We start from the raw sequence: 12,088 nt of genomic DNA, 5'->3' as shown, positions 1-12,088 counted from the left end.
GTTAAACGTATTGCATATTCATTTTATTAAAATATAAGAATAGCCACTATATGTATTGTCATCAATTGCAACGTTTGAGAATATAATTCTGCGGCTGTGTTCATTTATGTACTGTAAGTATTGAAAACCTATAGTTTACGTTACATACATTATAGAGTTTCAGCACTTGCAGTTAATAAATTAACGCAGCCAAGATCACAGCTAATAAAGGATAGAAGATACAGTAGATGGATCTGTAACGTGAAAGAGTGAGAGATCCGATGCAGACACTATACCTCGGTCGGAAGACATTTTTCGGTCGGAAGAAATTTTACGGTCGGAAGAAATTGATAGAAAAAGGCACTTCAAAAATACAAATATTAATATCACTACAATGTCCGAACCGATTTGAATGTTTGTGGTCTTGTTGGAAAGCTTATATCGACATTGTAATATGAAAAATTTATTAGATTTGATTAAATAAACCAATTACCAGATATATAAATCGGAAATATCCATAGGTATAGTTTGGTTCAATCTTGGCGTAAAAGTAGGTAGTGTCACGCTGTCTTTTAATTACTTGCCGCGTAACACTGCCGTGTTACTTGATAAGCACCATGTATCACTATATACGGGTCGGCGACAGTTTACCTAACGGGTTTGGAATTTTTATGTTGCGCAGTGGGCAACAGTGCGATATGATATAGTGTGGTTGAAACTATACTAAAAAGTTTTGATTGTATGCGTGTTAATAAGTGTGTAATACAGGTGGCAAAATAAAATCGGGTACCCGGCCCTATGTCCTATAAAATTTTTAAAAAGGAATATATTTTGTGCCTCTTCTATAAATATGAGTAATGTGGGACGCAATTCGCGCAAACATACAATAAAATTGAAAGATCTCCATGGGAAAGAGGCAATTCATGTATGCTGTTAATGATTTGAATAATATTTCTGTTTACCAAGTGTCAAAATGTATTGTGGAAAGGGTTATGTCAAATGTCAAATTATAAGTCAGATAAGAATTTCATTTTAAATATTAAGGTAACACTTATTTAATCTAAAGAAGTTGATTCTTTGTTCTATGTGTGTTACAGATTGTTTTTATGAAACCTGATATGCAGAGGAATGCAAAAGTGTTAATCTCTACCAAGATAGAGTAACCGATGGATGGCTTTTGGAGTGGTCCATTTATATAAAATTAATAAATGAATCATTTGTGAGGAAACTGTACGCAAAACTCACCATTTCGTTGGAAGGAAGAATGGTTTCTCTCATCAAAAACTCTACAATCTATCCATATCAGATGAGGTCTATTGTCTTATTAAACAGTAATGTTATTTTCTCTTTGTGCATGTTTATTATTTATTTAACTTAAAGAATTTGATTGTTTGCCCTACGTGTGTTGCAGATTGCATTTATGAAACCTGTTATGCAAAAGGAATACAAGATACATGCAATTCACGCAATGGTGATTTTTATCAAGAGCTATATTTATAGATGCATGATATAAAAATTGTAATCTTAATATAACTTCATCTGTGTATATGAAATTTGCAATTTGATACAATTGGTTCTTTAGTATAATTAGTATAAAATTAACGCTAGGCTTGAATATATTTGACCAACATTTATGTTTCTAGAATATTAATAACGCAATGTTGAGTTTTCTTTTTACAGGATATAACTGATAAATATCTTTTATATTCTATCTTTCTTTGTACTTTGATTTAATTATAATAAAGAAGGTAATTGAAAAACATTTATAGTGATCATGTACTATATACCTTCCTTTTCTTTATAAATTCTTTGTTTGCGATTGACATGGATCGGTCTTCTTGCCGCTGGATGGCTGTCGCCTGCACTTGTGGCGCGCAGTAGTGGGGCTGCCTAGCGGTGCCGTGTCTGCTAGAGTCCGACTGTCTCATGCTCACCGGAGTTTTCTACTAGCCAGCGGCTACTTCTCCAGCTGCCACTAGAGGGACACGGTTTTGGAGCTTTTTCTCGCATTCACAATATGTACTGCACCTGCTCATAAAGAGTAGAATATTTCAGATCGATTTATTCCATACCATAGCGGATCGACCATTAGCGTAGTGGATCACTACCGGATTAAGCCGTTAACTACTCAGTGATACCTGATAGTTCTCCAAAAGTAATAAGTATATCCAAATTTCATACTTCCTTACCTCGACGTGAGGGATCTCTCAGTCGGCCCCCCCTCCTTAAATTTCAAGGTATTTTTGAAATTATTTCCTTACCATTTCCGTGCGGTTACTTGGGGGATCTCCAGTGCCGGACTCCTATCCAACGGGATCTAGTCCACTTTGGCATAAGGGTTGGGTAAATTCAGGGTAAATCTTCTGGGGTTGGTATAGCCAAGAGGAGCCATCTTCGTTTTCGGCCTAGCGCCATCTTAGATGGTTTTCTCAATCATCTAACAGTAGCTAATATCGTTAAATTCTTTTCTGCCACAGCGACATAAATCTGTTCAAGTAAGGTATCTTGAGAGATTCTCAAATATCTGATTATTCTGTATACTCCGTTAATCTTGTTTCTTTAAATAAAATCTTATTTATATTGTTAAATCATAACATTCATTTTAATTCCTTTCCCATCTATTTTTAAGTCAAATCCTACACAAATTTTGGTCCTTCGAGCCGGATACGGCAATATAAGTTGTGTCGGTTGACTTGATAAATAGATCGGGAATTAAAAAGGTTAAAAATGGCAGACAGGATTACGGATGTACAGGAATGCGGACAGTATATCATGGCCCTAGTAGAAGAATTCATTCGAATTCTGAATAGCATGAAGAAAAAGGGAACTAATAACTTTACAAGTTCCTATTTGGTGGATAGGTTATCAGCTATTAATCGATTATTCACGGACGTTAGGACTCTTCATGTTCGTATTGCTTGTAAATTAGGGCAAAAAGAATTTGAAGCATCCGCTTACACCCAACAAGGGGTCTACTCCAAAGCTCTAGCTGCTTTCGAGGCAGCTGAGAACTATATCCTAGAACATTCACAACGGTTATCAGGTACTAAGCCTAACGTTGGTCAGTTGGAAGAAAATGGTTGTTCTTCTTCAATCAAACTTCCCAGAATTGAGTTGCCCAAATTCAATGGGGACTACACTGCTTGGGCGTCGTTCTTCGACACCTTCAAAAGCTTAGTTCATGACAACATGAGCATTCCGCCAATACAGAAATTCCATTATTTAAAATCCTGCTTAACAGGCGAAGCTGGATCAATTATCCAAACCCTCGCAGTCACTAGCGACAATTATGTTTCTGCATGGGAAACATTGACTAGCCGATATACAATCAAAAGAGTGATCACCTCTAGTTTGATCAATCGGTTCATGAGCATATCTAATGCTTCTTCAAAAAATACCGCATCAATCAAAACATTAAGAGATGTATCTGCTACTACAATTGATGCTCTAAAAAACCTTGGCTATAAGGTATCTACATGGGACCCTATATTAATTCATCTACTATCTACAAAGCTGGATACTTCCCTACGTTTAGATTGGGAGAGATGTATTAGTTCTTCACCTGATTATCCTAGTTTCTCCACCTTCAGTGAGTTTATAGGAAATCAAATTCTGATGCTAGAATCGATAGGCACAGAAAAACAGAAGCCTGAGAAACCAGTTCCAGGCAAGAACATAAAGGTCCACAATTCGGCAGTAGACAAAAACAATTGCGTATTGTGCCAACAGGACCATGTCCTAATAAGATGTGATCAGTTTCTAAAACTAGAACCTGCATCAAGGCTCAAAATTGATCAGGCTAAGCAATTATGCCGTAATTGCTTAAGACCTGGACATGAAACAAACTCCTGTTTTAGTAAGAATCGATGTAAAAATTGTTCTAAGAAACATCATTCTCTTATCCATTTAAATACGAAAAATCAAACAAAGGTTACAGATCAGTCTCCTAATAATGATGAGCCTACCCCATCCTCTGTAGTAGCCCACTTAAGTATCAAAGATCCACGATCGGTTTTATTAGGTACTTTCTTCGCCATGGCCACATCTCAAAATGGGAATAAGACTCTAATACGGGGTCTCATCGATTCAGGGTCAGAGACTAGCTTCATAAGCGAGAATCTGACTCAATTGCTTCTTTTAAAGCGACAAAAGGTCGCCGCTACAATCTATGGTGTAACTGGCAAGTCAACCCATAGTGTCTCCTCAGAGGTGACTATTCAGCTTCACTCTCCGATAAATATTCAAGAAGCAATTACGGTAACAGCATTAATACTACCAAAAATTACGGATTATGTGCCCCAAACATATTCTTCAGAACAATTTCCTCAGCTAAACAAATTAGATTTAGCAGATGCTTATGCCCTCTCACGTGCACCAATTGATGTATTAATAGGAGCAGATTACTATCCCCAGCTTTTCAAAGGTGCAACTCTTAAATCTTCTGATGGAACACTGATGGCCTTGGATTCTCCCTTTGGTTGGGTGGTATCAGGAATATTACCAAAATCAACAAGATCTCATTCGTTGAGCACTCATCACTGTTGCAATGTCGATAAGGCTTTACAAGCCTTTTGGCAAGTGGAAGAAATTCCCATTGCCAACCCAGTTTCCGAGGAGGATGACTACTGTGAAAATCTTTTCACTAATACTGTCACACAAGCTTCTTCGGGACAATTTATTGTGGCACTTCCTTTTAAGAGTAGCAAATCGAAGGCCAGTATTGGTCCATCCAAAGACATAGCAGAGGCAGCGCTAAAACGCATATGTCGTCGTTTTGACAAACATCCTAATTTGAAAGAGGATTATTCTAAATTCATGTTGGAATACGAATCACTTGGGCACATGAGTCCCATAGCAAAATCTGAAGATTTGGTATATCTACCTCATCATCCTGTATTAAAAACAGAAAATGGAAAACCCAAAATTCGGGTGGTTTTTAATGCTTCAGCAAAAACAAAGAGTGGAAATTCCCTCAATGACATTCTTCTAATTGGACCAAAGCTCCAATTAGATATCACTACTATACTTATAAATTGGCGTAACTTCCAGTTTGTAGGAGTCGCAGACATTGTTAAAATGTTTAGACAAATTCTGGTACGCAAGGAAGATCGCCGTTTTCAAAACATATTTTGGTTGTCCAAATCTGGAGATTTCCAGACGTATCAGTTAAACACGGTTACGTATGGAACCGGGCCAGCCCCTTTCTTAGCATCTCGAGTTATACGTGAGCTAGCAATGAAATATGGCTCCGATTTCCCAGACGCACAACGCGTTCTTTTACAATCTACTTATGTAGATGATATTTTGTTCGGAGCGAACACTACAGCTCAGCTAAGCTCAATTAAGGAACAACTTATCCAATTATTAGCAAAAGGACGGTTCGAATTGAGCAAGTGGGCATTCAATACATCCATAAATAATGAAATACCAGAAGTAGAGGTTGAAAATCGCGTCTTTCAAGGAGAGAAGTCGGAGGATAATAAAATTCTGGGAATTGCTTGGAACACCGCTTCCGATTTCTTTCAATTTTTTATCACACCGTCTTCCTTTGATTCTCTTACCAAGAGAATACTCCTATCAGAGAATGCTAAAATCTATGACCCCATGGGCTGGATTTCACCTACGACCATTCTCTTAAGGGGATGCGTCGAGCACTAGAAATTACCGGCAGCCCCACTAGTCGTGCACTAGCGCCACGGCGCGGCACAAATGTTAATAGCCGATCAGCCGTGCAGGGGAAACAGACTACGGCGAGACGGCCCAGCCAGCTGAACGCGCGACCCCCCCCCCCCCTTCTACACTCATTCTTACAACCCAGATTGAACTGTTCGTCCTTTAGTAGTGTAACAATTATCTTTTACTAACCTAGTTTGTATGAACTTTTGGCACATCGCATGTAGGCATGTCGAATAATGTTGATTGTGAAGTTTCTTGAGTAGCAGTGTTCAGTAAATTCAAATAAATAAAATAAGTGAATAAATTGTGAAATAGTTGATTTTAATTTTTAGTAACAGTCAGTTGATTGTGATAAACACAAGTGACAAGAAAAGATGAGAAACATGCGGTGAAATGAAATGAATATTATGAAGGTTAGAACACAAAATGACATAGTGAAGAAAGTTTATGTGATTGCATTGTTTATAAGTGCTGTCACTTCTCTAGAGAGTTGTTTTGATGGTGAAGATTATGTCCATTATTGTTTTGTGATTAGGAAAATATTTGTATGTGCAATGGATGCTGCTAAAATGCATCTACGTTTTAAAATTCCTTCCAATGGACTGAAATATTACTGCGGCTGGTATAAAAGGCTGTGAGACCTATTGCATTCTTTTATTCGAGTAAAGGTTATTACTCTTTATTGGTAAGTAAAGCGAAAGGAGTTTATTGATATGGAATTTGGTATGTAGCTTATCAAACTAATATTACTTACGGTGGGCTTGTTGTATTGGATTGCTTCATAAACATTGCATCCTTTCAGTACACCGATGGAAATATTATGGTACTTATAACAATATGCTAATGAAAAATACATTAAAAATTGTTATAAGTACCATAATATTTCCATTGGTGTACTGAAAGGATGGAAAGATTGTGAAGCAATCCAGTACAACAAGCCCACCGTAAGGTATATTAGTTTGGCAAACTACATGTCAAAATTCCACACCAATCAACTCCTTTCGCTTTAGTTACAAATAAAGAGTAATAACCTTTACTCGAATAAGACAATGAAATAGGTCTTTACAGCCCTTTTATATCAACCAAAGTAATGTTTCAATCCATTGGAAGAAAACTTACTCTGTAGATGCTTTTTACCAACATCCATTGCACGTGCAAATATTTTCTTAATCAAAAAACAATATTAGACACAATCTTCACCATAAAAAGGACTCTCCAAAGAAACGACAACACTTATAAGCTCTGCAATTACATAATCTTTCATCGCTGTGTCATTTTGTGTTATAACCTTCATAATATTCATTTTATTTCAACACATGTTTCTCATCTTTTCTTGTCACTTGTTTTTATTGCAATCAACTGGCTGCTACCATAAATTAAAATCAACTATTTCACAATTTATTTAGTTATTTTATTTACTTGGATTTACTGAACACTCTACCACTCAATAAATTTCTATAATCAAGAATTTTTCTATGTGCACAAATGCGATGTGCCAAAAATTAAAAGACTGTATACCAATTGTCACCCTACTATTTTACAATAAAATTTACATTTTATGTAAAATATGCTCCAATGTTGCTCATTTATTTATTTCCTATTTCTTTTTATTAGTATGCAATTTAGGTAGGGACCTTTTGAAATAGTAGCAGTTTCAACTTGGGATTTAATTATATAGGGTGTCTCAGAAGATAACCATGCTAAAACCAGTGGATACATATTGTATTTGGAAATAGACAACTTTAAAATTTTTTAAAATTATTAATGTAAGAGTTGCGGAAAATTATGTTTAGCCAAGGGTAGATATAAACTGCTATGCAGATCGGTAAAAATTGATTCCATCAAAACAAATTTATAAGTTTTCTTGGAGATATGATAATAATAATACAAAATTTTTAATAACTATCTCCAATATTCTTCGAGTTACACCTAAATTGTTTGGGTCTAAATTCTCTAGGTTTATAGCCTAAATAAATTGGTTTTAGTAATACTAATATGAAAAAAAGTTATTAGAATGTTTGTATCAATATTATCCGCTCTACAAAAAAGATTATACATTTTTTAATAAAATCAATATTTACTGAACTGCATAGTAATTTCTGGGGACTCTAAACCTAAACATAATGTTACGTAACTTTGTTAAAAATCTTAAAAAATTGTAGTACAGATTTCTATTGCTACATATAATATCCATCCATAGATTTCGGTTTCACCAGAGACACCTGTATAAATATTTTAAATCCAATCAAGCAATGTCACAAAACAACGAGCTCCTTCACGATGGAAACATTCAATGATTCCATTACTAAGACGAAGGCCGATCTATGCGTTGTTTATAATTACTTATAGAGCTTCATATCTCCAAAACTAAAAAGACTTTACTGTAGGGTTTGTTTTGTAAAACAAAGTCTTTGCAAATAGAAGAGATATCAATTTGATCCATATTACCTTTCCGAAAGTATTTTTTATTTCAATCTGAATAGATAATATGCACAAAACCGAAATAGTTCATTTACGGAGATATAATATCGGTGAAATTTCGAATGTTCGATGAACGTTTTTAAGAAACAATCTTTCAAACTTTTCCGTAAGATGGAAATTTCCCAAAAAAATATTCTAAACACTACTTTGGTTCAGTAATCGAATACGAAAAGAAAACTCGATGAAAAATGAAAAATGGGCTTTATAAAATAAATGTAGATTTTATGTAAAAAAATTAATTTTTTCCGAGTGTGCCTGTGGATAGAAAATTCCCCAAAAATTATTCCAAACAGTATTTCGGTTTGGTAATGGAATGCGAAAACAAAATGCGATGCAAAATGAAAGATGCAATTTAATATAAAAAAATGCCTTTTTTTGATAATAAACTGAATTTTTTTTAGTGTACCGTAAAATGGAAAATTCCCCAAAAATGATGCAAAAAACACTACTTTAATTCAACAATCGAATGTAAGAATCAAATTGGATGCTATATAAATAATGCCTTCGATATAATACTCTTTTTTATGCAAAAAAAAATAATTTTCATAATAATATTGGATTGTTTACATGGATCAAATTTGATTTCTGCATTGTCTATTATCGAAGAAGCAAGATACAGAAAAAATGTGGTATGCAAACGAAATAACTCGCATTATTGAATTGATGTAGTGTTTACTATAATTTTTGAGAAATTTTCTATCTACAGGACACTGGATAAAATTAATTTTTATACTAAAAAATAGATTTTTTTTTGTAAGGCACATTTTTTATTTTGCATCGAGTTTTCTTTTCGTACTTGATTACGGAACCAAAATAGTGTTTAGAATATTTTTTTGGGGAATTTTCTATCCACAGGCACACTAGAAAAAATTAATCTTTTTACATAAAAACTAGATTTGTTTTGTTTGGCGCATTTTTTATTATGCATCCAGTTTTCTTTTCGTACTTGATTACTGAACCATAGTAGTGTTTAGAATATTTTTTAGGAAATTTCCATCTTCCGGAATAGTTCGAAAAATTGTCTCTTAAAAACGTTCATTGAACGTTCGAAGTGTCACCGACATGGAGATATACGAGTGCGAAGCCAGGAATTACAAACAGAACGGTAGATTCTGAGAACAAACTCTTCTTCCATTTTTAAATATTATTCATAACCGAATCATATAACAATATATTCGGCCCAACAATATATATAAAATATTTATGCATATCGCTAAATATAAATAATATGTAAAAATTTCATAAGAGTTGTTTGTAGATATGATAATTTTGATAAAAACAGGCCAATAACTTTTATCAATATTGTTAGTATTTTTTAATTTACATTACATTTTTAGGTCTACATTCGTTAGGTCAATAGCTTGCAGAAATTTGTTTATAATTAATAAAATATGAATAATATCAGAAAAGAAGAATAATTTTTTGAACATATGATACTAAGTAATAAAGACTCATATGAATTAAAATTGATATTTTTCGACATACCGAACAGTGCATACAGCTTACACATTGTGGTATGAAACTGTATAAATGTCAATGAAATGAAGAAAATTCATAATGGTATCTTAGTGGTTGGTATCATCAATAAAATATTATTTTACATTTGTTTACATATTATTCATATTTCATGAATCGCATAACACTCTTTGTATTCCAGTAATGTAACGAATGTAGACTTCAACTTATTTAAATGTAATTTCAAAACTACTAACAATATAAAAGAAAATTATTGAAAGTTTTTTTATCACTATTCTCATATCTAAGGTTTTCATAAATTGCTACTTTGCCAGTTTAGGTCATACTCATATTTCATGCTAATATTTTTAGAGGAGAAGGACGAACAGTTCAAAAGTAATTACCCTTTCATCTAAATTTCGATAGCCCCCTTCGTATTTTCATATTTTTTCGCCTGAAATGAAACATGTATTATTACAAATTGTAGCGTCTATGCCAAAATACCAAATATTATCAGGCATCGAACAGCTACCAATGAAGACCTGGCATGACCAAACTTTCATTAACTAAAAGTTAGTCTCCCACTACGCTTCGAGGAAGGAGGAAGGGTATGTAGCGTCTATGCCCAAGCATCAAATACTTTTAGGCATCGAACAGCTACCAATGAAGACCTGGCATGACCAAACTTTTATTAACTAAAAGTTAGTCTCCCACTACGCTTCGAGGAAGGAGGAAGGGTATGTAGCGTCTATGCCCAAGCATCAAATACTTTTAGGCATCGAACAGCTACCAATGAAGACCTGGCATGACCAAACTTTCATATACTAAAAGTTAGTCTCCCACTACGCTTCGAGGAAGGAGGAAGGGTATGTAGCGTCTATGCCCAAGCATCAAATACTTTTAGGCATCGAACAGCTACCAATGAAGACCTGGCATGAATAAACTTTCTTTAACAAAAAGTTTTACTGCCAATACGCTTCCTGAAATGAATTTCATTATGTTTATAAAATAAGCCCCATCCCCGCTTATTTCCGTGTGACGCATCCATGTAGTTGTCACTCCGTGTGAAATTTATAGCCGAAATAATGAGCATCTATGAAAAACAAAAAGAATAACAATAAAACAAAATGAGCTTTATCTAATTTCATTCCATTGGAAATTCCGTTAATTTATTAGAACGAATTATTTCTATGAAATGATTTCGCATAAGAGTAACATCATTGGAAAATCGTCGTTTGCTCGGATCACTTCCCAGAACAATCGTTGCGGCAAAAGCACTGGCATAAATACCGCAACTATATGCATCTGGTTGAACGTGTACCCTTGGAAAAAATATTTTATTTATATTTACAGAAGGATAACGCAATTCGATATATTTTCTCTCTTGTGCTGTAAGCTTTTCATATGTACATGACGGTAAACTATCGTATACATACAACTTACAGCCGTCGTAGAAAATACATCGCCAGTGATTAGAGCAATTTCCGCCGATAATTTGAATACTCATAGAGCTTTGACTAGGTTCAATTAATTCACTATAAGCAATATACAAAACGCTTTGAGTCTCAAAATTTGATGTTTCTCTTATGACTCTCAAAAATTTATCTAATGATTGATCGTTCAATTCTTCAGTCGTTGGTAAAACATTCCTTGCAATTTCTTCGAATGAACAATCTGCTGCATCGAGAAATTCCCTTCTTCGTTTTTTACAGGCATCATCAGCCTCAAATTTACCAATTTCTACAATACAGCAGTCGTCTTCATGTTCTTCATCAACGATTGAAGAATTGTAATCAACGCAAGCATTAGTTGGACAATTTTCGATTGCGTTTTCTTTTATATTTTCCTTCATTTTGTTGTTTTGCTTCTTTTTATTTTTAATTCGCGCTTTTTCCTTAGCCTCCACGATATAAAGTGGATCACGAATTTGCATGCTTCTATTATAACGGCTATCTAAAATTTCTGGAAGCAAGCAGTACTCGTAAAATCTTACTAGCTTCGCTTCCATCTGTTTTTGCCAGAATTCGTCGTCTCTGTTCACGCGAATTGTGACATTACTTTTAGGTGTCCATACAGTGAACAAGCAATATTGTCGTTGAGTTACGTGAAGCTGACTTTGCACCTGGTAATAATAATTATGACGTTTATTTAACTCTCTATTATTTTTCTTATTATTAAAAATACGTCGAAGGTTAGGTACAATTTCAATAGCTTCTTCCGCAGTCAAATCTTTTGCGACAAACGGGCATTTTATTTCTACTAGCCCGTCATCGTCAATAAGACCATCGGGTGAAGCGCCGATATAAATAATTTGCTATCAATAAATAAACCACATTTAATAATCGTCTTATTTATTTGCTTTTCCAGGCATTCTCTCGCTTTGTCTTCATTATGGCGACCATATTCTAAGGCAGCATTATCGAAAATTGGGGGATACAAAATTTGCTTTACCATATTAGCGCAAGATGTTGTCTCACGCATATGGCAAATTGCACCA

The 12,088-nt window shown here is 34.5% G+C and overlaps 1 protein-coding gene across 1 annotated transcript; it reads left to right on the top strand.

Moving 5' to 3' along the window:
* The first annotated feature begins 2,751 nt into the window (after positions 1-2,751).
* On the top strand, positions 2,752-5,637 carry LOC136781627 (uncharacterized). The gene has a single exon (XM_066740521.1). The coding sequence runs from the start codon at positions 2,752-2,754 to the stop codon at positions 5,635-5,637; it is 2,886 nt and encodes a 961-aa protein (XP_066596618.1).
* Positions 5,638-12,088: the final 6,451 nt, after the last annotated feature.

The sequence above is a fragment of the Prorops nasuta genome, unplaced genomic scaffold (genome assembly GCF_024137725.1).
Source record: "Prorops nasuta isolate Cenicafe-Biocafe unplaced genomic scaffold, Cenicafe_Pnas_1.2 PNAS00023, whole genome shotgun sequence".
Lineage (NCBI taxonomy): Eukaryota > Metazoa > Arthropoda > Insecta > Hymenoptera > Bethylidae > Prorops > Prorops nasuta.
Note: the sequence above shows the minus strand (reverse complement) of the source record. Positions and strands in the feature narration are given on the sequence as shown.